At 39.4% G+C, this 25,683-nt stretch overlaps 1 protein-coding gene across 9 annotated transcripts in view; it reads left to right on the plus strand.

The window, feature by feature from the left end:
- The window catches only part of LOC144692265 (receptor-type tyrosine-protein phosphatase F-like), a 496,732-nt gene that overhangs the window by 283,843 nt on the left and 187,206 nt on the right, over nucleotides 1-25,683 (plus strand). For all 9 annotated transcript variants that reach the window (XM_078560868.1, XM_078560866.1, XM_078560873.1 and 6 more), the window contains one exon: nucleotides 20,210-20,320. In XM_078560868.1, coding sequence (XP_078416994.1) covers nucleotides 20,210-20,320 — 111 coding nt within the window. The remainder of the gene's footprint in view (nucleotides 1-20,209; nucleotides 20,321-25,683) is intronic.

The following is a 25,683-nucleotide window of genomic DNA, read 5'->3' on the forward strand; positions in this document are numbered from 1 at the left end:
AAAATTGAAGTTATAAAGTTAGCAGTTCATATTTTTTTTTTTGCCACCAGTTAGAGACAATTTGTTCAATGAACAATTATTTACTTATTCAGTTTACAAACCTCATATTCTGTTAGCCTAAATTAAACAGTTAGGTAGAATTGGGGAAATCTAGTGGTTTGGTCAAACTTTTCACATTTGTTGTGGCTTGGGGAACAGTGGGGCTTGATATTACAGCACACTATCCCCAAGGCTGTAATGGACTCCGAAGCCAAGTAGCTCTGTGAAACCCAAACTGAGTAGGTTAAGCGTAAATGCTGTTTAATAGCACTGTAGACAACACCTTCCCTCACTTTGTTGATGATTGAGAGTAGGCTGATGGAGCAGCAATTAGCTGGTTTGGATTTGTGCTGCTTTTTACCTGACCAATTTTCCACATTGTTGTAATAAAAGCAAAATACTGCAGATGCTGGAGTTCTAAAATAAAAACAAAGTGCTATAAAAACTCGGCGAACCTGGCAACACCTGTGAAGAGAAAAAAACAAGTTAGCTTTTGGAGCCCAATATGACTCTTCTTCAGAGCTTGGAACCCAGCATATTCTTGGGTGGATGTCAATGTTGTTGCTGCTGTATTGGAGCAACTAAGCTAGAGTCAATGGCTAGTTCTAGTGCACATTTTCTTTAGCACTTATGAAAATGGATTTTTTTTTAAATATTTTTGGGAATTATGGTGGTACTTTGTAAAGAAGTGTGTGTGTAATTAAACTGGGGCAAGGTTAGTAAAGACAGCTTGTCTGTGGGAGCAGAGAGATGAAAGGTAAAACTGATAGATGCATGCATTTGTAATGAGAGGCTATGGTGAAGTTGAATGTACAAGTAAATAGGTTGGGTTTGAAATTAGCATTATAAGTAGGAACTTGACTTTTCAGCTGTTAAATTTCAAAGGGAGTTTATAAGCGACAAGGGACTTTTTCAGCTTACAAAGGGTTCATAATTCAACAAGAGAAGGTTATTAAATTTTATTTTACCCGAAAATGGAGGCAATAAGAAAACATGAAAGATTTTTATATTTTGGAAAAAAGCAAGTTCGAAGAGGTGATTAGAACAATGGAGTTGAAGATCAAACGGGGAAAGGACATTTAAGGAAAGATGTTTAGTTGAGTTATTGTTGGCTGTGTGGAGGAGATGTCCTTAGATCAACTCTGTGCTGAGAAAAGTAGTGAATTTGAAACAGCCATCCAGTTTCAAGCCAGAAAAGTCTTTGTTTTCAGAAAGCAGGTATGTTCCTTTTCTTTTGAGTTTCCACAGCAGAGTGGAAGAAAGCAAGAAGTCGTGTGGTGTACCTTTTCTAAAGTGAGACTTTTATGGTTAAAAAATTATAAGGGAGTTCTTGCCTGTTCTGACCAAGTGGGTATTTTGGGAGGCGAATGTTTTGTAAGTCTGATTTAACTGTGTAATTTTAATCTTGTGTGTTTTGTTTTTCTTCTTGTTAATAAATCTTTCAATTTTAAAATCCTATAAGTGTTACTAGGATTCTATGCTTCTGGGATTAGTAGTTTTCCCCTCATTTTCAAAATACAAAATAAATGTTGTGATCAGTAAGACAAGTTTCCCTCTGGGATTTGGCTTGCTCAGCGAATTACATTGGCTACAGTCGTAACACGCTATAGCCTACATATTGTCAGGGCCCCTGGCTTTTGCTGTATCTCATGCAGTTAGCTGTTTTTAATATCATATGGAGTGAATTAAATTGGCTAAAGACTTCTGTGGGAACATCAGGCTGAGCCTGAGATGGAGCATTTTCTCAGCACTTCTGGCTGAAGATGGTTGCAAAAGCTTTCTCCTTGTCTTTTGAACTTGTGTTGGTGTTATGGCTGCAGCTGATGTTAATTCCTGAACAAGCCAAATCTCAGAGGGAAACATTTCTTACTGATCATAACATTTATTTTGTATTTTGAAAATGAGGGGAAAACTACTGATCCCAGAAGCATAGAATCCCAATAACACTTTTAGGATTTAACATTAAAAGATTTATTAACAAGAAGAAAAAGAAACTTAAACACACAAGAGTAAAATTACACAGTTGAAACAATCTTATAAAACATTCCCCAAAAAACCCACTTGGCCAGGACAGGCAAATGCACTTTTACATATTTTTAACCATAAAAATCCAGTAATATTACCCAAGGCAAAAACCGCTGCTACTTTAATAAAGTATACCACATGACTTCTCACTCTCTTCCACACTGCTGTGGAAATCTGAAGGAATTTCAGAAACAGACTGCTTTCTGAAAACAAAGACAGGATATCGCCCCCACACAACCATATCAACTCAACTAATCATCTCCCTTAAATATCTTTTTTTCCCTTTTATTCTAGACTCCATTGTCCTAAGACCTCTTTGAACTCAACTTTTCCAAGATATAAAAAATCTTTCATGTCTTCCTATTGCCTCCACTTTTGGGTAAAATAAAATTTAATAACCTTCCCTTGTTTACTTATGAAACCTTTGTAAGTTGTAAAAGTCCCTTAAATTCCCTTGAAATTCTCAGCTGATAAGTCAAGTCCTTACTTATCGCCTAGTGCAAATCTTAGAACCCAACCTATTTACTTGTAATTCCCATTTTACCATAGCCTCTCATTACGAATGCATGCATCTAGCACCTTTACCTTCCATCTCTCAGTTACCACAGATGAGCTGTCATTACTAACCTTAGCCCCCACCCAGTTTAATTACTCATGGACACACACATGGGGCTGTTCATGGACCCTCCCCCATACCCCAATACGTAGTTTAACTGTCCACCACCATTCATAACTGGGTGCGGAAGTACTGCAGAGATTTGACCTGATCCATAGGTTGTGCGAGCGCTTAGCCCTGACTGTAGCAAGTTGCTTCTACTATTTAGCATGCATGTAGTCAGTCATGTCTATAGCTTCACTAGGTTGGCAACTAATTTTTAGATACACCTCTACTACTCCAGGCAGGTTCTGCTGCATTCCTCATTGAACCAGTGTTCTAATGGTAGGTTGAGGGATATGCTGAACCATGAGGTTACTGATTGTGGAGGAATACATTGCTGCTGCTAATGGTCTACAGTACCTCCTGTTTTGCGCTACCAGATCTGTTTTGAATCTATCCCATTTAGCATGGTAGCAATGCCACATAACACAATGGAGGATGTCCTTGGTGTGAAAACAGGACCTCATCTCTACAAGGACTGAGTAGTGCTCAGTCCTACCAATGTTGTCATGGTCATGGATGCACCTGTGACAGGTAGTTTGGTAAGAACAAGGTCAGGAAGGCTTTTCCCTTGTGTTGGTTTTCTCGCCACCTGCCATGGTGACTGGGTTAATGCTGGATGGTCTGTCCGGTTTTATTGATTTCAGAGCAGTTTGGTACAGCTGAGCAGCTTGCCAGGCTGTTTCAGATGGCAGTTAAGAGTTAACCATATTGCTTTGAATTTTTGAGTCACAAATAGGTCAGACCAGATACAGACAGCAGATTTCCCTAAAGGACATAGGTGAGCCAAATGTGTTTATATGACAATCCTGTAATTTTATGGTCGCCATTATTGATACGAGATTTTTATTCAAGATTTATTTAATTAATTGTCTTTAAACTTCCCAGCTGCTGTGATAGGATTTAAGTTTATTAACTCGGGTCTCTGGATTACTAGCCCAATAACAGAACCATAATGCTGTCCCATCAGCAACGTTTGAATGCTAGTTCACTATTACTGTGCCTCAATCTCTGCTATCTTATAAAATATGTTTTATGTGCAGAGTTACTTTAGTTTTGAAACTTCCAGCTGAGAAGTTTAGTAGTAACAGCATTAGTTTCTCAAAATATATGTTCCCATCCAGAAATTCTCTCATGAAAAATATTGTTTGTAATAAAGACGCTTAAGACTCATTTGATGCCCGTTTGTTCTTCCCTTTCTCTTTCCTCCCCACTGCCCAAAAACTTACTTTGGTTATTTTACTTCTCCCTTCCTTATCCTCCCTCGCATTCAAGATTAATGGAAGCTTACATTTGAACTCTTGAATTTGAAAGTGAGAGATCAATTGATGTTGGGTTAGGATTTTTTTTCTTGGTGATATTTCTCTTCCCTATTCCCACCCACCACTCTGGTAATGGACTGGTCCAAGCGATTTGTAGCTGAATTTTCCTGCAAACTGGGACCCTTTTATGAAGCCATTCTTCTTTCCTCCCTACCAGTCCTGTTTTTTAAAATACATGTACTTAGTTCATTTAGGAGTCCTGACTTGGGACAGGTTTGTTGGCTTTTATGAAGATAATTGTCAAACTTTAGTAATGGCATAAAAGGCAGCAGAATATGGTGGTGTCGTACCTTCCAATTACAGTGACTAGAATTAGAATTAGTGCCGATTGGACTGGTGCACCTATTTGCTTTTGAAGTTGAAGTTAAACGGCTGCAAGCAGGTACATAGATAGAAACTTTGAATTTTGGAGCATATTTACTGAATCTGTACTGTCTATACGTTTTTATCAGAGCAAGAATAGGCATTTAATAATGATGTACTGAGAGCCAGCCATTTGATGAACTTGTGATAAATATTGACCTTCTGTGTGAGCAATCAGGAGTTTTCTTTCGGACCTGATATAATTTCTTGACCTGATATAATTGTAATAACCGTATGCTGTAGATGACAAATCTCTAAAATGCTTGGAATTACATAAGTGTGCATAGATTAAATAGTATTTTTTGTCAGTCTAAAGATGGAGAATCACACTAGTTGCGTGTAATTAAGCAGTTGTCCTATCAACATTGTAATATTTAAGAGTGGAAGGTATTTGACAAATATACAACATCTAATGCCTGTTTTGATAAATATGTATAACATCAACTGCAAGTATTGTGATTGATCTAGTCTTCTTAATCTTGCCCTTGACAAGCTTCTGTATCACAATACAACTGTACATCCTAACACACACTTTCCAGGACTAGGAAATATACAAACAGGGATGAGAAATTTGCACCGAATTTTGACTTTTGGATCACAGAGTTCAGCCCTTTTAATTTTTTTTCCAACCTCTGCCTGGCCTAGGGGAGTCATCGCTCAGCCCTCTCTTTAATCTGCTGCTAATTCTGACCTGGCTTTGACTTGCTTTGTGTGATTGGAAGATGCAGAGGCCCTGCCCCCAGTGGTTGCTGCTCCTGTGTGCACCCTGTAGAGCCCCTTCCTGCAGTGGGCCATATTCCTGGTGCTGCCTCTGCTGCTGCAGTTGCTGCTGCTGGCTCAGGACGACTGGATCTTCTTGCTTAATTTGAGGCCCCATTTCTGCTGAATTGGCTCAGCCCTCACCCAACCACAGCCTGCCGCTTGGCTTCAGGCTCTGGCCCTAGGAGGGAGGTAGCTTCCAGTCGGCTGTGGTCTCAGCCACATCACACCCTTGGCAGCAGTTCCGCTTTGCGCTGCCTCTGGCTCGACCTACTTGGCAATTTGGTGCTATCCAAGTGCCCAGTGATGGAAGATGCTGCACTCCCTGGCCCACTGGGGTCTGAGTCCCTGGGGCCCGAGCTCCTATCCCCTCGGGAAGAGGCTTGCTCTTCCCCAACTGTGTGGATCCAAGTGGCACCGGCCAAGGGGGAACTGCAGCCACCACTGATGGCAGGGAAAGTGGCAGCAACGAGGAGCTGAGTCCAGGGAAGGTGGAGAAATCCAGTTTGGGTGGGAGGGGTAAAGAGTAGAGAAGGAAGGAGGGGATAAGTGAGTTGGGTTGGGTGGGGAGGGAGCAATGGAAGGGTTATGAGTGAGGGTTGGTGGGGAGGGAGGGGTTGAGTGGGGGGCTGAGTGAGGAGAGAGGGGATGTGAGTAAGGGGTAGGGGATTTGGGAAGAGGGGCCGCTGAGTGAGTGTGGGTGGAGCTAACTTGGGAAGTGGGTGAGTGTGCTGGGGTAAGGAGCTGATTACAATGTGTGTGGGTAGGTGGGGGGGTAGAGGTGCTTCACTGAGCTTTCAGTCACCATGGAATATGGAGAGCTTACTGAAACATACATTAAAATTATAAAACTTATACGAAGCACTTTAAAATCATAGATGTTCATATTTGTATCATTTATTATATGTTGAACTATAATACGCAAACTTTAATAAAAACATACTGAACGTTACTATGTTGCTTTATCACGTTTGTTTTTGCTGGGGTCTGGGGTCACATTAGCTTTCAAGTTTTTTTATATATATATATATATTGCTTCATGGAATGTGGGCGCTGCTGGCAAGACCAGCATTTGTTGCCCATCCCTAATTACCCTTGAGAAGGCGGTGGTGAGTTAAAATGAGGTCACATCGGAAAATAATTTGCAAAGCATGTGCGCTCGACTCATGCCTGGGATGAAGGGCTTATCTTCTGATGAAAGGCTGAACAGATTGGGCCTATACCCATTTGAGAGGTGATCTTATTGGAACATATAAAATCCTGAGAGACTTAATAATGTGGATATTGGGGAATGTCCCCACTTGTTGGGGAGTCAAGAATGAGAGGACTCCATTTAAAAATAAGAGGTCACCCTTTCCAGATGGAGATGAGAATTTTTTTCTCTGACTGCCTTTAGTCTGTGGAATTCTCTTCCTCAGAAAGCAGTGGAGGCTGGGTCATTGAATTTATTCAAGGCTGAATTAGATAGATTTTTGATAGACAAGGGAGTCGAGGGTCATGGGGGGCAGACGGGAAAGTGGAGTTGAGACCACAATCAGATTAGCCATGATGATCTTATCAAACGGTGGAGCAGGCTTGGAAGGCCGAATAGCTTCGTCCTGCTCCTAAGTCCTTTGTTCCTCAGCACTGCCATAGTCCTTTCTTCACTTCACATGTAAGTTGATGTTATTTAGCATGGTCATGTTCTGTTGTCAGTATCATCCTGCATTACATGCACTAACTGCATTGAATGCTGAAATGCCGAGGTGACATGTCCACAGTCTTGATGGTAATAGAAGGTAAATAAAGGGAAAACTAATGTTTCTACCCACTTGAAGCCTAATAATTCCACCCTTTTGAAGTGGCCTAGAAGCTTTTGCTTTCACTGCAGATCATAAAAAAACACTAATTACATGATTCCTTGTCTCACAAATTTTCAGACTATTTTGTCTTCGTCCACTAATTTTCAGACTTTTTTTGTCTTTGGCTGCACTCACCCCTGTATACAAACAATGATACTTGTAGGTATTTTTGCTACTCCTTGGGCTGAATTTTACAGGCAGGAAAACAGGCAGATGGACCCATAAATTAGTGCGCCATTGGTGGCACACCTGTAGCCAGTCCGCCCACCCCGACAGGCGGCCAAGTAGGTGTCGGGTGTGTCGTCCACCCGTGACCCAATTGAGTCCCTTAAGTGAGCAATTATTGCGTAATTAGGGGCCTCATCCCACTACTCTGATATAATGGCCGGTGGGAGAAGCCTGTGCCCAGTGTGCAGCCCAGCAGGTACAACCCTGCTGACTGCTGATCAGTGAAAGGAGGGTGCCTCCTTTACAGGTTTCCATGTCAATTGGAGGCCCCTCCCCCTCCTGCAGTTTTGCCTCCACATGTCCACCTTCCCCTCCTGTCCTGCCCAACATGCCCCCCTATGCCCCTCGCTGGGGCCTGTCAGCCTGGCCCCAGCAAGACCTTGGACTTAGCTGAATGTCTGGGTCCATTGCTGAACTAAGTCCTTGGTCTACATGTAGCACAAGCAGTGGCCATTGCTCGTGCTTAGTGCTAACAGTGGCCAGCAGCTCTATGAGGCGGGATGCCCTCCTGTAGATGGATGGAAGTCCTGCCTCATACTAATTAAAGGGCTGTCGCCTGTATAATTAAAGGGCCTTCGCCCAAAAAATTAAAGTGCTGGAATCGAATAAGCGAAGACGAGCTCGCTGCTGAAATTTACACGGGGGTACGGGAGGCCCCCCCCCCCACCCACCCAAAGTAAAAATCCAGCCCCATATTTGTGGTTCACCTGAAAGGCACTTTCTTTACATCTTATTAATAACTTGTGAATTCTGATTAAATGTTTCCTTTCTAACCTGGCAAAGTCCTCCTAGTCATTAAGACTAAATAATACCGCTCTAGCAGACAATTAAAGCAGGTACATTTGTGATATACACTTACTGCCACATTCTATTGCGTAATAAGAAGTGAGAAAGGTGAGGAGAGTAATAGCTGAAAAAATAAAGAAAGAAAAATGAGAAAAGGAGAGAAGCCAAAATGAAGAAAGGTGAACCTAAGAGAGCAAGACACAAAGACAGATGGAGGGAAGCTGCTTCTAAATTTTTTTCATTTTTGATTTTTTTTTTCCCCATATACTCCAAAATTTTGAATAAAGTTTTTTTTCAGCTTTGGATTTTTATTTAGCTGGCTATTCTTGAGAACTGTGAAGAAAGAAGACAAACAACAGCAATGCCAGTTGTTGCTGAGGTTAACTTAATGAATGTCAGCAGGTCTCTAGTAAGCTCTTGTACTCAAATATCTGATAAACGTAGTACGAGCTCACACTGAAGTATTGATACTTCATGAGCAAGCTGAGAGACTGTTTGTCAGCTATTCGAGTACGACAGCTTTCAACTAAATCTCATCCTGACTTTATATGGGCTGAATTCAGCAGAGTTCACTGGACAGAAGTAGAAATTTGGTCTCTGTAAAGAAAATATCATTTTTTCCGATATTACTGTGGGATACTGGCCAGAATCTTCGGCTCGGCAAGCAGGAGCAGGGCCCACTCGCCGACACATAAAATGATGCACGGTGACATTGGGCATGCAGCCCGACGTCACCGTGCGTCATTCCGATTTTCAGTTCAGCGGGCACACACCGGAGTCGGCTGCGCACCCGCTGAACTGTCAAAGGCCTATTAAGGCCATTTAAAAACTAATTAAACCACTTAACATAGCTGCCCGCCCAACCTTAAGGTTGGCGGGCAGGCAAAGAGCCCAGGCAGCCTTCGCATTTTTCATGAAACCTCATCCACAGGCGGGATGAGGTTTCATGAATGATTTATAAGTGAAATAAAGATTTTCGTTAAAATTCATAGACATGTCCCAGCTCATGTCCCCTCATGTGAAAGTGTCACATGTCCTAATTTTTTTTTTTATTAAAATTTTTGAAACTCAAACTAATCTCCCTGAGGCAGCTCTTTGCCTCAGGGAGGTTTCTGTACTTTTCCGCACGTATGCACAAAAGAGCGCAGGCCCCAACTTGGCCTACTCCCCCTGCCCACACAGGCAGCGCTCCTGGGCGCACGTCACGCTGGGAGGGCCTTAATAGGCTCGCCCATGTAAAATGGCGGCGTGCAACCAATTGCGGGCTACGATTGGCTGCGCGCCCGCTCCTGCCCAACACCCCCCGACAGGGAGAAAATTCTCCCCACTGTGAGGCAGGCTTGTGTGTGTGTGTCTGATTTAATTAAACTGAAGACAGTCAGACTGCAAGGTTTAAATGATCAAAGGGTTAGGTGTAAAAGCATGCATTTTGAAGTGGAATTGAAGAAGCTAAGATGGGATACAAGTAAATACAACATGAATAGGAATTTGTATTAGGAGATAAACGAGGAGTTGAATTTTTAACTGTTTAATTTCAAAGAAAGAAAAAAGGAAGTTTTACAACTGGCAAAATCATAAATGAATAAAGCAAAGTTATTAAATTTGTTTCCTGAAAATAGTGGCCATAAAGACGACATGAAAGATTTTTATATTCGGGAAAGGTAACTTCCAAAGAAAGTTAAGAACAATGGATTTAAAGATGAAAGAATTAAAAAAACATATTTAAGAAAGGATTGAAAGTTGTATGGTTTGTGGCCATGTGAGATCTTGAAGAGTGTGCTATGTGAAGACTGACCTGTGAAGGAAGCAGCCTTTAGCCGCCCCAGAGAAGTGGCTGGTTGTTCCAGGAAGCAAGGTTTTGTTAAAAACCTTGGATTTCCATTGTCGAGTGAGAAGGAGAAAGAAGCCCTGTGAGATACTTCCCCTATAGCAACATTGGGTGCCTTGCGCTATTATTGGATGTTTTATTGATTAAGAATCTATAGGGACTGTTGCCTGGAAAAGGGATCATTTGTGAGTCTAGGTAAGTAGAAATCTTTTGGGAAATGTTGTAAGACTAAATTTAACTGTAACTGTAGCCTTGTGTGTTTAAGTTTTCTTTTGTTAATAAAAGTTTTAATTTAATATTTAAAATCTCTAACAGTGGTAGTAGAATCTTCAGACTTCAGTGCATATAACTTCTCGTAATAAGTACAAATTGCAAAATTGTTGCGATTGCTTGACCAAGTTTCCCTTTGGGATTTGGTCCGGCCGGCAATTACCACCTGCTATATCATAATGCCTTTGAATAAGCTGTCTAGAAATGTGTGAACAGATACTCAAATCTTCTTTCGTAATACAGGTAATTTTTCACTTATTTGTAATATTGAGGCCAAAGCTATTCAGGTGAGCAAAACAAGCATTAAGATTCTAGCCATGATCCCAGCTATATCTTTTTCTTAAAATACTGAACTGTGACTTTGTTTATCTGTTTTCAAACACTGGGTGCTATGCTCGGTTCTCACATCTCAAATGCAACTCCAGGTGAGTGCAGGTAAAACAATAGGGACTGGGAATAGACCTCCTTGAGTTTGTAGCATTGTGATATACGGATGCCATGCATTTATCTATCTAAAACTATTGAACAAATTTCAACAATTTTTAAAAGCAAAACAATACAACAGAGATTAAAATAAATATGTAATCACCTAAAATATAGCAGATGGTTTAAAACATAATCTTTGGCTATAGTGCACGTTTTGATTACGGAAAGTGAGTCTGGTTAAAAGGAAATTTTTTTTTTGATTCAGATGAAATACTATTTTTTTCAAGTTGGTGGATGTACCCATTGTTGGATCTTCAAATAAATCCATTCACTGGGCTCTGCATAAATGTAAGCCTGATTATTTTTAGAATGTATGTTTTAAAAAAACAACTAGGTCACATTAACCCAAACGCTTTTACTGGGAGAGACTACTGTAGACCATGCATATTTTGGAATCTACTGTAATGCCTTTCATTTTATATGGTTTTGTTGGCAATATGGTTTTATGTCCTTACTAGGATCCAATCCTACCAAATTACAAACACACAGGCCATTTTTATTTAATTTCCTCCTCTGGTCTTCCCTTAAAGACATGGATTTATGCTAGATCCTGGTTCTGTGGGCTTCTTTCCACTACCTCGTTTAAGTGACCACTCTTCATTGTGAATCCAGACAATAATTATTGGTAAGCTATTGAACTATGACAGTATCATAACCTTATCCTGTCTCTGAACAATGCTCTCATCATTCGGAGTCTACATTGTGTAGCAGTAGGGGTTTGGAGTCTGTCTAATTTTCTCCTTACTACTGACTGTGGTTTTAGACAGTGCAGGGAATGAATATACTAGGGCATTAAACTAGTTATATAAAGATAATGTAAAGCATAGGGCATAGCTACTGCTTAGTTTAAAATCCTGCTTAGTCTATATAATAGAATGTTCTTAGAAATGGGGCATTGGAATTTGTTTTAGAGAATGTTGCATATACAGCTAATGATGTGTTTCAGCTGTGTGAAATTATTTCAAAATATTTTGTACATTGCGGGAGGGAAAGTTGGCAATTGGTAAATCATGAACTGCATTTTAATGAAGATGTTGCCCTGTATAATTTTTGTAAGCTTATTAAAATTTCTCTCCGCTAACTCATGCAGAGGTTTGGCTCACATCATTCTTCCTTGACATAGGCAAAATGGTGGTATGTTTATTAATTCTTACACCACTTGTTTGAGAAAAGGGGCTGTTGGATTATTCAGTGTGACAGCTTGATTCACGCAGGTGTATCCTGAGTCGTAACACTTATTTAAAAATAAATAATTTTTCAGCAGTTGATACACATTCACCAACCTGTGGCTTGGTAGTTCAGAACTTGAACATTACTGAAAAGAGAGACATGTTGCCGAAGCTTTTTGTCTTGCACTCATCAGGACGAGCGCAATAATGCCAAATTTCAAATGATCAAAACAACTTATACAACATGAGAAAAAGGTGTTAATTGGTTGACAAGTCGACTCTGCCCAAGTAATCGCAGTGGAGAAAGCAACGTTTTCTCGTGTAATATGAATTGTTGTGATCGTTTGAAATTTGGTATTTTTGCTCTTGTCCTGATAAATGAAGAAGAAAAGCTTGTCTTACTTTTTGGCACTTTTCACCAACCTTTTATGTTAAATTCATATCTATCAATAGTTTTAAAGAATCTCATATGGCATGGTGTGTCCTATTTAATTCTGTTTTCTGTCTCTCAGTTGAACTTCTCAGAATCCTTTGGTAAGTGCTTGGTGTTCAGACTGCAATATGCATAAAAGCAGTGGTGCATGTCATTCTTCTACTAACTGAGGCATACCCTTACCATGTCTAATATCTAGGCTGCGTGTTGCAACATATAAAAAACTCATAATAAACCTTGACCAAGTGATACCTCCCTCTTGCTGTCCAGGAAAAGGTTTAAAATCTGATGCAATGGTTGATGTGTTTAAATAAAAAGGATGAAAGAGTATGAACCTTTTTCCCTAATATTCCGCCTGCAACACAGTGCTGTCTGTGTGATTTTACTCGCTGAGGACTGATTGTTAACCCAGAACTTGGACAAGTCCAGGCACTTACATGGATGCTGCACTGCTGAGGACAGCTTTACTAACCTTCCTAAGAAATTGCTCTGACTTGTTACTTTGCATCAGCCTTTTCTGTCGCTTAAAAAGAAATATATATATATATTATATATAATAATCTAATTCTTTCCTTTTTCTTTTGGTTTTCTTTATTTTTTTTCTTTCTCTCCTGTACTAATGCTTCTCTTTAATCTTATTTGCATTCAAATTACCTCACCAGGTGGTACACCAATCAGAGGTAAGAATGCTAAACGTGCTCAGAATCATCGTCCTCACTCCATTTCCCCATTCCTCCAATGTTCTCATTTCCTAGCATTCTCTTGACCCCAACACTTTTTGCTTTTGCCCATCTTTCCCCTTCTCTCATTCTCAAACCACTGGCCCATCTGTTTAAACTTCTCAGTGTATATAGTGGGTTTTGTTCTCTTTTGTTTATATATACCTTTTTACACAAAATGGACACAAATGATCATTTGTCAGAACCACTTAATCACCTGGATAAAATCCAATGAACACATGTAATTTAGAGCTATGCCTGAATCTGGTTCTAGTGTGTAGGAAATGAATGTCTCCAGGAGTACTGACCCTTAAGATTCTGAAAGAAAAGCTGATGCTCATTAGAACTGCTGTAAAATCTTATGGCTTGATCACGCCAGCATAAAACAAACCTCCATGATTTTTGTATTCTGATTGGCTAATATAATTGTATCACACCCTGGTTTGCAAGCTGTATTCATTCACTTGCCTTACACATCAAAGTTTAATTCCCAAATATACATGGGGAATGGGAAGGGTAATTTCACACACATTTTGAAGATTAAAATCAGTTCATTTTCCTGTGTCTCTTAGCTGGTCATTGTGCAAATAAACCTGAACTAAGGCAAATTTGTAATCTAAGAAAAAACATCCCTCTTCAAATAATGGCAGACAGCAGATTTCAAAGAGAGTCAACACTGATAATCTGCCATAAGTAATGTTTGGGTGAAATCGATTGAGTTTTTTCAGATTCTGGATTTGTTTGTATGGAATACTCTGCTGTCAATCAGAAATAGATATTTTAGGTCATAGTCAGCTTTTTAAAAATATAACAATGATATTGCGTTCACTGAATCATGGATTTAAGATCTTCATGGTGGATTAACAATTTTACCAATTTAGGTGCTTCAAATATTGTAAAATGTGGTGTCATGAAATAGATGGCAATCTCCTGACCAGTATGCCGACTGTGTAAATCGGAAACTGATAGGCTTGTTTTAACTTTTCGGATTAAATACATGTGAGCCCGATTTTATAATCCAGCCCTCTGAACTCTACTATTTTAAACTAATAAAATTTTCTCTCACTTTCACTCTCTATCCCCCTGCCCAACAATTCACACAGTCCCTTCCTTAAGATCTGTACCACAACTCCAGTGGACTGAATCTGATCATCAGGATTGACAAATTTCCTCATGCCGCATTCCAGTAACTCCTAGGCTTCTATTAATCCAGCAGTTTAACATGCTTTTGCTAGTCCATTTCAACTGTCTGTGTTTACTTTTTAATTGACATGATTTCAATGTTGCCCTTTATTGCTTATATCAAGTATTTGGATTCCTCCACCACCACCCCACTCCTGCCCTTTCTCTTCCTCTCAATTCCACCTACTGAGATATAATGAATATAATTTTTCCCTTCCAGATTCATACAACTTTTCTCTCTTAAATTGGACCCCATCGTGTCCGTTTCAAACCTTCTCGACTTGAGCCCCTTCTAGCCAGGTTAGCCCCAACACTTTCATATTGTCGCACCTATGAACCTGTATCAGATGCATCTCTTCACTTGAGCCCCAGATTCACCCCTCAATTCCAAAATTCTTGCTGGCAAATCCTAAACTTGTTTGTACACCTTTCTTTCTCCCTGTACTATTCACAAAAATACTCCCTGACTATTTTGAAATCTTCAATCTCTGGCAGTAAAATAGCAACTTTGGTTAAGTGTGAGAGAGCAGTGTGTGCAAATTCAGGAGGACTTGGTTAATACCCTGAACAGTCAGAAGTCAGTGACATTTAATGTAGAGAACTGTGAAGTGATGAATTTTGGAAGGAGGGTAGAGAGAGCAAACCAGTATTTTTTTTAAAGAAGCAAAGAAGAGATACTTAAAAGTTCAGATATGGAAATCTTTAAAAGTTAGAGGACAGGTTAATACACTTTTCAAGAGATCCTAGGTTTTTCAATAAGATGTATAAAGTGCAAAAGAAAAGAGCCAATGCAAAACCTATATAAATTATTGATTAGGATAATGTGACCAGGAATGCCAAGGGTAAGGAGAGTTCACAAAAGAGAATTGCTAAATTGGTGACACCGATGAGAGCCTTCAGTTAAGGGAAGAAGTTTTTTTAAGTCTAGGACTCTTTACATAGAAGAGAGGGGTCAAGAGAAGATTTTATTGAGATTTTCAAAGTAATTTAAGGCTTCCTAATAAGATAAATAGGGCAAAACTATTTGTACTGGTCAGTAGTTGGCATAAATTAGTGATTACCAAGAGAAGAATAGGAGGAATTTTTTTTTTGCAGAGTGTTATTTGGACATAGAATATATTGCCACCAACAGTGGTGAAGCACAATACATATTAGCTTTAAATTTAGAAGTAAATTAATATTTGAAAAATAGAATTTAAAAGTAAAAAGGATAGTAATAGGTTGATAGCTTTCAGGAAGCAAGCACAATGGGGCAAGTGGCCTAAATTTGTGCTGTAATGTTGTAATATTATTCTTCTTCCTCTACCCCACATCGCCCCAGCCCTGTCAATTCAATCACATTGGGCCTCCTGCCCTGTTCCAAACCTGCATCAGACATCTGTTTTTCCATTATTACTTGGGCTTTATTGATTTTTTTTAGGATGTGTTGTTTCTAATATATTATTTAACTATACATTTGAACTGTATCAGATCTCACTTCCTTCCAATTTACACAGCTTACAGATCACTACTTTTAACTGTCTTTGTTTACCTGCAGCTCAATGTGATTGAGATAACTCGTGTTGTCATGCCTTCAGATAGGTTAATGACTTAGCTTGTTCACACATCCAAAAATGTGTACAACGTTGTATTCGACTGTATGGCCACAGATATGTTTTAGCTTCTGGTTTTACCAAATTATTGGATGAACTTCACATTACCAACAGCCATGGAGGGTGCTATTGCACTAAACTGATTGCACAATATTTAAGAATGATGTAATTCATTATTCTATTTCTGTATTGGGGTCAAGCACTATTGCTCTGTCTCCTGGTGACATGAAAGGTCTAGGCACTGGAACCATTCAACCATCGACTGCACTTTCTTAATAAAATCAAGCATTACTTCAATTAAATCATCCATTTCATTAAGTCATTATAAAATATTTCTCGTTTGAGTTTTAATAAAGGAATTGAAATGTGCTTTACATGAATTAAAATATATTTATCCTGTTTTAAATTAAGCAAAAATTATTTTAAGAAGACAAATATACATTGAAACTGCTGTAATAATTGCGCTAGCCTATTTCTGTGCTGTTAATTAAGTTATTTTCAATCTAAATAGAATTATAAAATCCTTGACAAAAGATAAATTAAGGATGATAGATTTAAGAATCAGCAGGTTCTTAATGTGTATTTTTAACATGTCTAAAGGTCACTAATTCTGTTGTTTTAGAAGTTGCAGTATCCTCGCCTGGTAGCCCTGTGCTGGCTGTATTTGTAAATAAACAAAGGAAAGTGGATTAAATCATAATATTTGGCCAAACAGTATCTTCTTTAGACATTTGGTTATGGGAATATTGCTCTCACCTGGGAAATTGCATGCTTAACCTAATGTGGTACTGTGAGACTTCAGTTGACCATACAAATACTAAACTTCTTACTTTCTTGTTAAGCAGGGATTTGGAGAGAAGTGAGACCTGTGAATGGTTTCTCAAATGTTTGATATCAGTGATTATTGCAGGCACAGCTAAGTAGTGAACACTTTTAATTTATGTGGGGAAGTTTCTAATTCCAAGGTTTTCTGGTAGCAATATGGGCCCTGAACAGGTCCACTTCTGTATTGTTAACACCTGCATGTGCACCTAAGTTTTAAAAATACCTCAAGGCACTTGGGCAACATGAAGTTAATGAATTATGGGATACAGCATTGAGCATTGGCATATCATTTATCTTCCAGTTCATGCTCAACAAAGTGGAAAAAGGAGTTTTGGGTTGATGATGTAGTTAATTATATCTAATTCTTTCACTTTTAGGATGTTATTTTTAATCCAGCCAGAATCATAGGAAGAAAGTCTTCCTTTCTCTACTGGCAACCTATGTGCAAACTTCTGCATTCACAGCTCAAAAATTGCCTATATTTAGATTTGGGAAATACAAAGGTCTCACTGGTACAGTTTGGTGATGCTTTAAACTACATCCAGATTTTAATTTGAGCACTTAAAGCTGGCCACAGGTATCAATAGTGGAAAATACTACCATACCCAGCACTTGATATCCCTTGATGAGCATAAAATGGTTGATTGAGCGGAACTGCTCAGTTTACCCTGTTTGATCACAGCAACATTGCCTGATGCTCATACATAATTTTTTATACAGGATGCATGGCATGTGCATGTTTCATTTTAACAATATATACATGCCAGAAGGCAATGATTTAAACTTTTCCAAATAAGTCTCGACAGCTGAAAAGAAAATCTAAAATAATGTTGTCACTTCGTTCTGGCTAGGTCACTACAGCTAAATTATGCTTTTGTTAACGTATTAAATTGTATCCAGATTTAATCTTTACTTCGGTTTCTTTTGGGAGATGTTGATTATTTTAATGTAAGTGCAGCTTATGTAGGGCACTACCTTAAGGATACTGCAGCTTCCTTCAAATTGCTGTTCTAGCAGTTCATATATATATTTAAAAGTCTGAATTTACACTTTAAAATGGAACTCGTCCCGAATATGTTTAAATTTAACATTTTCAGTATTAGCTGTTAGGTCTTTCTTAGTCCGGTTCTGACCTGCTAACCAGTCTGTTTGAAATATTCTGGTTTATTTTTAGCTATGTGTTCTGTGCTGGAAGCTTTTGTCAGCATTCCATTGCTCACCAGCTCTGCCACTTTGCACCCATGGAATAATGTTTTTCGTTCCACTGATGAAACAAAACAATCAATGTTTTAGCTCCAAGATGCTTGTGCACTTTTGAAAATCTTAGTTGCACTACTAGAATTGTAAAAAAAGGTTAAAACCTGTTAAACCCAAATGGCAGGATGAATGGGTTCACTGGAAGCTTCTTCTATTTCAATAGTAATTTCACAGTTGCACTATATTAGAATTATTTTATCTCCTATAGCTGCAGTTTCCTTTTTTGTTGTAATTTTTAAAGTTTAAATAGGAATGTTCCCATGATCTAGTTTGTAGAATTTACAATATATTGTGATTTAAACTTAGTAAATTCTTAGTTCATGGGCCCAAACCTGTGCATTTTGTAAAGCGCACACTCACTTTTGTTATTGATCTTTAATGTGTTACTGTGTAGGACCTTTCTGTTTATCAACACGATAGAGGTTACATCATTAGGAGCTGTATTTGTTTAACAACATAGTGGGCTCCTGTCCTTTAAAAAAGTGGTTAGGTACATAATGAGTTCGCACAAAGTCACCTATGTTCAGAAATGGTAAGTTAATGGTTATTTACCCATTGAAGTTTCAAGAAAAGGCTGCAGTCAGTCTAGACACTGTATAGGATTTAAACAAAGTGAACTTAGATGTTGTATACCAGGACTTCGTATTAGTAGCCTTTCTAACAAATCAAATGGAAGATAATGTATTGCTTTAGTTTCTTTTGTACACCCTTCTCTTTCCCATCTTAGAATAAGGCACATGATCAGACAAAAATCCAAAAAGGAAATGCAGCACAAGCTGTGCCAAGATTTGATTTTCAAGATTTTAAATACAGCCTCTAAAAGGGATACTGCAGCTAAGGTGAACCATGAGCATTTCAAAACATCCTAAAACTGAAACAAGATTAGCTTTCTGATTCATGATATATGTATAAGATTATTTCTGAGCCTTTAATAGAGCTAGTGTAGGTGTAGGACAGTGCGATAAGTTTCTGTTAAACCAGTTTGTAACACACGTCATTTATTAATTGTTATATTTGTAATTTGTTTTAACTTCAATAACGAGATTTTAAAATAAAGAATTGCAACTGGTATTGAGGAAGACCTCTCACAACTGACAAGTGATCAACTTTTCTTCACTTGGGGAATAAATCCTGTACTTCAGGCCCTCAGAGTTGTCCCTATATATCTAGTTGATAAAGCATCGCAAATGTTATGTGGGTTATTAAAATGCATTTATAATTTTGTGTATCTAAATATAATAAACCTGTATAAAATATTGACTGCTTTTGCCAGTGATAGAATAATTTGGTCACAGGGTTATAACATTGATCCGAAATATAACCAACTGTAACGTGAATGTTTTTTTGGATTAGATGGCTGGTCAATCTCTGAGGATTGATGTTCTAGCCAAATTGCAAACACTGCAGTCAGTATTTTCTTTATTATACTCTTGGGCTACATTTTCTTAAAGTTCAGAAGAAACTAGGCATTCTATTCAGCAAAGCAAGCCTGCATTTTGTGGTACAATTTATTTATGCCTGTGATGTATTGATGAAATCATTCTGTTTTGTGTGAAACAAATCTGTGGCCACACAGATCAAATTAAAATATTTTCCTTAGGTTCTTGAATAAAGCTGGATGCCCACCAGCTTCCGTTGTGCATTACGTGAAACATGATGGGCGGCAGAAAAGTACAACTTTCCGTACTACACAGGGGTGTGCAGCTGTCTTTAATTGGATGTTTCTTAAAATAACAAGTTAGCTATCAAAATTCAGTTACAAATTAAGTACAAGCTGTTGACTCTGAATTTCTCAATTGCTAGATGCAGCATGTGCAGACTTCCCCATTAGCAGGGTAATAAGTATAGCACTCCACAGATTCTATGCAACAGCATGAATTTTTTGCTTATTCAGTGTGTAAGGGTTGAAGTACTAGCCATTGCATTCACTGTTTAAATGCAGAATAGGGAGTGAAGCACCAGGCATGTTCTGTTAACAAAAATTCTTTCACGTTTATGTAATCAGGTAAGAACCACTCTAGCGTGGAATTGTGAAGCTGGTTGTGAGTTACTGGGGAGAATAGAATTCTATTTCAAGATCAGTTCAGTTTCATGAATACCTTAATAGGATGTGATCTTTTTAAAATTTAATCCTTAAACATCACTTTTTATTGTTCTTCACAAAAGTGAAATAGTAGGTTCAATACCAGTTTTTAAACAGAAGCTATTAGCCCAAGGGTGCAATAAAATATTAATGAAATATGTGTGTTTTCATTTCATTCTTTCACACTTTGGGGGAAAAGACAAAGGGGAAACGTGTGAGTTTTGCATTTGAAGACCACCATATCCTGTTCCACCACATGATTTTCTCTCATTTTCTGTGTGTCAAATCTGAGTAGTATGTTGTAGCATCAGAAATAACCAGAGCTGTCTTGTGTTTTTACACAGGAGCCTTGCAAATTGAGAACAGTGAAGAGTCTGACCAGGGCAAATATGAATGCGTATCAACTAACAGCGCTGGAACACGTTACTCTGCTCCAGCCAACTTATACGTCAGAGGTAGGAAGTGGACTACTTCAACTTGTTTTGCATTTCAGTATGCTGCTGCAAATGTCTAGTTTGTGAGAGACATTTTCTGGACTGTTATGCATTTAATTTCTTTTTTTCCTTCTAATGATTGAATTTTTTTAATGTTGCAAATTGACTGAGTTTTTTTTATACATACAAACACACAGGATACCAAGAAATCAAACATCTGCAAAATGGGTTGCTTTCTCTGTTCTAAGCAGCCAGAATATTGTTTTAAGTATTTAAAGAAAAGGTGCAATGGTTCAAGCTTTTTTTTCTTTTGTTACTCTTTCTCTCCTGAGGTTTCTGTTTTATCAAAAGAAGATCAGAATGGACACTTTGTCAGGATACCAACATCTAAGGTTTCCAGACTTATGTTGGTAATGTAAATGAAGGATAGATTCCATTTAAAGACTTTATCGCTTTCAAAGTGAGTGTTCAATACTTTTGCTAGGGCTTCACTTGTATTAGCATTTTACCTTTTTACTAAGTGAACTTTTTACTAACTGAACATTTTTAATTGGGTACATTTATTCTTCTTGATTTGGATAGAAACTGTTAAATTTCGTTTTAAGAATCATTGATACTTCATCATATGCACAATTTTATATCAGCACAATCCTCGAACACAATCAGAAACTTGAATTTCAAGAATGTGGGATACAGCAACAGTAAAGAAATTTGGGCAGCAATTTTGGTCTGCTTATTACCCTGATTGCACATGAGGGAGCAGCAGGCAAAATATGGGCCAGGAGTTTACGGCCCCTCCTGCCTGGTGGGATATTAAGGTCCTACCGAACTGAATGGAGATTTAATTGGTTCGCCGCATCCACTGGGGGGAGACACGTCATGGCGGGGCCATAACATCCTGGCCATGGTGTTAGTCCCTCCTGTCCAGTTTGTACTGGTTTCAGAGCTCATCCAATTGTTGTTGGGCTGGGGTGGTAGAGATTCTAAGTGTCCAGAGCTCTCGTCTGAACAAAAGGTAGCCGCATGCACATTGTGATTGTTAGACATTATTGAGAATAACATGATTTTTCCAACCTTTCTGTGCTATATTTGCTCTGTCCTGTGAACGGGCTTTAGGCATTGCATTTCTTTCTTCATGGGGTACTTCTAGGAATTTCGCTCTGGGGTGGTAGGGATACAACAGGAGGAAAGAGTAAACAGAACTGCTCTGTGCCTTGAGGGAGCTTTCTGTCAGCGCTGGCCCATACCCATGGTGACATCATCGCCCACCCTCTTCCTGCCCCCACACCCCGGCAGCACTGAGCTTTTCAGCATGCATTTCATGCTGGCTGGCCATTAATTGGCCAGCCAGCATGAAATCGCAGTCAGGGGCCAATCGCGGTTGGCGGTCCATTTCCTGACTGACTTGACTTGATCCCGGGCCTGCCCATCGTGCCCGCCTACTGAGCAGAAAAATCATGCCCAGGAGAATGATCCTACTCCACTTCAGTAATGCCATGAAACCTTGGTACATTTATCCAGCTGGGTTACAGTATGATATCCAAAAGTATTGCACTGAAGCACCAGCCTTGATCTTAATTAATGACCTAGACTTGGGTATACAGAGCAGAATTTCAAAATTTGTAGATGATGCAAACCTTGGAAGTATTGTGAACTGTGAGGAGGACAATGATAGATTTTAATAGGACATAGGCTAGTGGCATCTTTCTTGCGTTTTACAGCTAAAGGTATCATTACTGGATTGTGGCCAGGTGCAATGTCAGCTGGATAGGTTCTTTCTTGTATATACAGTTTTTAAATGTTTTGTTCAAAATAATGTAATCTATTTGGTTGCAATGGACATCTCCTGGGCTCTTTTATGTATTCAGTGTTTTTTTAAGTTGCTAAAAAAGTGTTTGCTATTACAAAATGGGTTGTTTGACAAAATTCCATCAATTTCGACCCACGTTTGTTTCTTGTACCTAAGCCAAATTGTCCTGTGACTGGATAATCTTTCTCTCACCCCACTATTGCATTCAAGTCACCCATGATAATTTGCACTTCACCTGACTTGGTGCACTTCAGAATTTCTTTGATGTTAGAAAATAACTTTTCTGTGTCTTCATCAGTGATCTTACATTGGAGCATAGACCTGGTTCGCGTGGATATTGAAAGGTTTTCCTTCTAACTTCATCATGATTCTGTTGGAGACTGGCCAGAAACCAGAAATTATTTGAGTCAACAATCTGCTTCTTCATTGAGATGCCAACACCATTCTTATGCTCCACACACCCTGAATAAACCATCACACGTTCTTCCTCCGCTATCTTTCTATTTCCAGTCCATCTGGTCTCGCTCATACCAAGAACATCAATGTTCGTATCTGTCATTTCCTATCACAGCCCCTCTCTGCATTTCCTTCCAGAGTACCTGCTTACTCACATATGAGGCGATTGCCATTAACAGCTTTATTGTGGATGATTAGATGGACATCCTGACTTCGAGCAAAGCCTGGTTCATATGTACTGACATCTGCCCCTTACTGAAGCATTCCTGCCTGGCTATACTTTCCAGTTTGTAGTGTTCAAACCATTGTGATGCTTTTATCAGCAAATTAATTATTGTTTTCTATCCTTATGCCTCTGTTATCTTCTACAGCTTTGATCATCAACTCCCCTTGTTTCAACCCTGTCACTTGGTCCACCATGCCCCTTCAAGCACCACTCTGAGGTTCTCACTGCAATATCCTTCCTTCTTGCATCCCTCAGCCTTAGAACTGAGGGGCTTCCCATCCGCTGGTATTAATGTCTATCCCAATGCATCATGTTCTCTTCCCAATGAGCTCATTGGCCTCTTGTCCTCCCTTAACTTTTCCCTCATCTACCCATATTCTTAGCCACCACCTCGACCTTGCTGTCTCCCATGACCTGTACACTCATGGTCTCGATCATACACAAAGGCATCGCCAACCATTTTCTTGAATCCTTCGCCACTCACCACCACCCCTCCACGTCTTCTCCCCCCCCCCACCCCCAACTCTTTCTATGTTAGCCCCAGGGAAAACTTCCACAAGTCAACTAACAGCTGCATTTTCAAACCATTGATGTACTTGATATTTGTACCTCTATTCAACACAGTACTTCAGCTGCTAGTTGATCTGCTCAGCCACTCTTTCATCCCCATCTTGAAGCCCTTGTCTTGCCAAACAATGACTCTACATCCCAGTCATTCCCCGATACAACCCTCAGCTTCAATTCCCTGAAGTCCAAGGGGTACAGACTTGCCTGTTTCTAGCAAACCGTTGGTTGAGCTATCAGGCAGGACTATATCAAGTGCTGTTGGAAGTTATCATCCTCAAACAAAGCTATCCATTACTCCAGGATCATGTCAGTGACCAAAGAAAAGCCTTCACTTCTTTTATCCACTAACAACCATCTCTTTAAACCCTGCCCTCCTACCACCTAAACTCTCACTTCCAGCAATAAATGTCAGGAGCATATGAACTTTTACTAACATTGAGCTTCCTCTGCTGCTTATTCCCTTTCCCTTGTTCACCAAGCCGTACACCTGCAGCTTTCTGTAGTTTTTCTGTTATCTCCCTTCATGCCCCCTAGGAGATCAAACTACCACCTGATCTCCAACCTGCATTTCTTTCCTAGAGTCCTTGAACATGATGTCACCCAATACCATGCTCATTTTCCTTGCAACTTCAGGTTCAAATCTCTTGAATCAAGTTTCAATCCCTGGTGCTACAAAAGGCCCTAACACCCTCTTCTACTACATTGCATTTTTTTCCTTTTGCTTGTCCTCCTTGAGCTGACTGCAGTCTTTGATATGCTCAACCACAGTATCCTCCTGTTAGCCACGTCATTGGATCTGTCTTCACTTGGCTACACTTTTACCAATTTAACCACATCCAGAGTATCTCCAGCATTGGCTTTTCATTCTACTGCTGGAATATTACTTCTGAAGCCCCCCGAGGATCAACCCATGAGTATCTTTTCCTCAACTCCTTGGTGCACCTTCTTGCAGCTTCCAAAGACATAGGGGCAGCTTCCACATGTACGCTGACAACACTGCACTCTACCTCTCTGCAGCTTCCATGACCCTTCGCTGCACCCCCCCCCCACCCCCAAACAACAAATTGTCAGACTGCTTGTCCAACATCTGGATGTGATGGATGAGCAGCGACTTCCTCTTGTTAAACCTTGGGAAGATGAAATCCATCCTCTTCAATCTGAATGGTCTACTCCTGCTCCTAATTAGTATGTTTGTTTAATCCCACTACAAACTCCTTACTTCTCCCTGGCCACTGCCTTGGGTTGAGCCATTCTGTTTGTAACCTCTGCATCCAAACCTTTCCATTGCAAAGGTCACCAACATATACCGCTGAAACATTGCCTTTCTCTGGCTCAGCCCTGTGCTGCTGAAACACTCAATCGTGCCTTTGTCACCTTCAGATTTAACCATTGCAGTGCTGTCCTGGCCAGCCTCCCATCCTCCCCTCTCCTGATTGCTCACCAATCATACCTGTCCTTGCTGACCTACTTTAACTCCTGGTCCCCCATAGGCTCCAATTTAAAATTCTGATCCTCATGTTTAACTCTTTTCATGACCTTGTCCCTTCCTATCTCTGAAACCTCCACTAGACCTCGACTACTACTTCCCACCAACTCTCTCCGTTTCTCCATCTCAGCTAATGAAAATTAACATGAATGCTAATTAGACAGCATAACTGGGCTATTTAAGAAAGATGTCCAAACTGCTGTTTCTACCCCTCTTAATGTGTAGATTGTTGAATGTTGATCTGGCATTTTGTAAGATCTCTAAACCAGCAGCATATTAGGGTAATTAGATAACAGATTTACTAATTACAATGACAATCGAGTAACTGATCTAATGCATTTATCAAACAATATAACCCTCGGGTATTTCTTTACTTTCAGCCTCTATGTGTGAGCTTAATTGCTTTTTTGATGACCTTGCAAAAAAGGCTAAGGATAATTCAAGCTTCCTTTCTTAAGTGCAAAGTTTAAGAAAAATAACATTTAAAAAGGAAATTTTTCTTTATTTCAAGATGGCTGAATTACAGTATGTTAATTACACAAACTTTTTGTAATGGTCTCTGTTTTAGACAAAAAAATTATGAAATTAAACCTGTGACAAAACACCAACTACAACTTGTATTTATGTAGTGTCTTTAACATAATGAAATTATAGCATTAATAAGCAAAATATGACACTGAACCACATAAGGAGATATTAGGTCAGATGACCAAAAGCTCAGTCAAAATGGTATAATCTAAGAAGTGTCTCAGGAGGAAGGCAAGGCGGAGAGGTGAAGGGAGGGAATTCCAGAGCTTGCATTCTGGGCAACGAGAGGCACAGCCACCAATGGGGTGGAT

This window comes from Cetorhinus maximus, chromosome 17 (assembly GCF_964194155.1).
Source record: "Cetorhinus maximus chromosome 17, sCetMax3.hap1.1, whole genome shotgun sequence".
Lineage (NCBI taxonomy): Eukaryota > Metazoa > Chordata > Chondrichthyes > Lamniformes > Cetorhinidae > Cetorhinus > Cetorhinus maximus.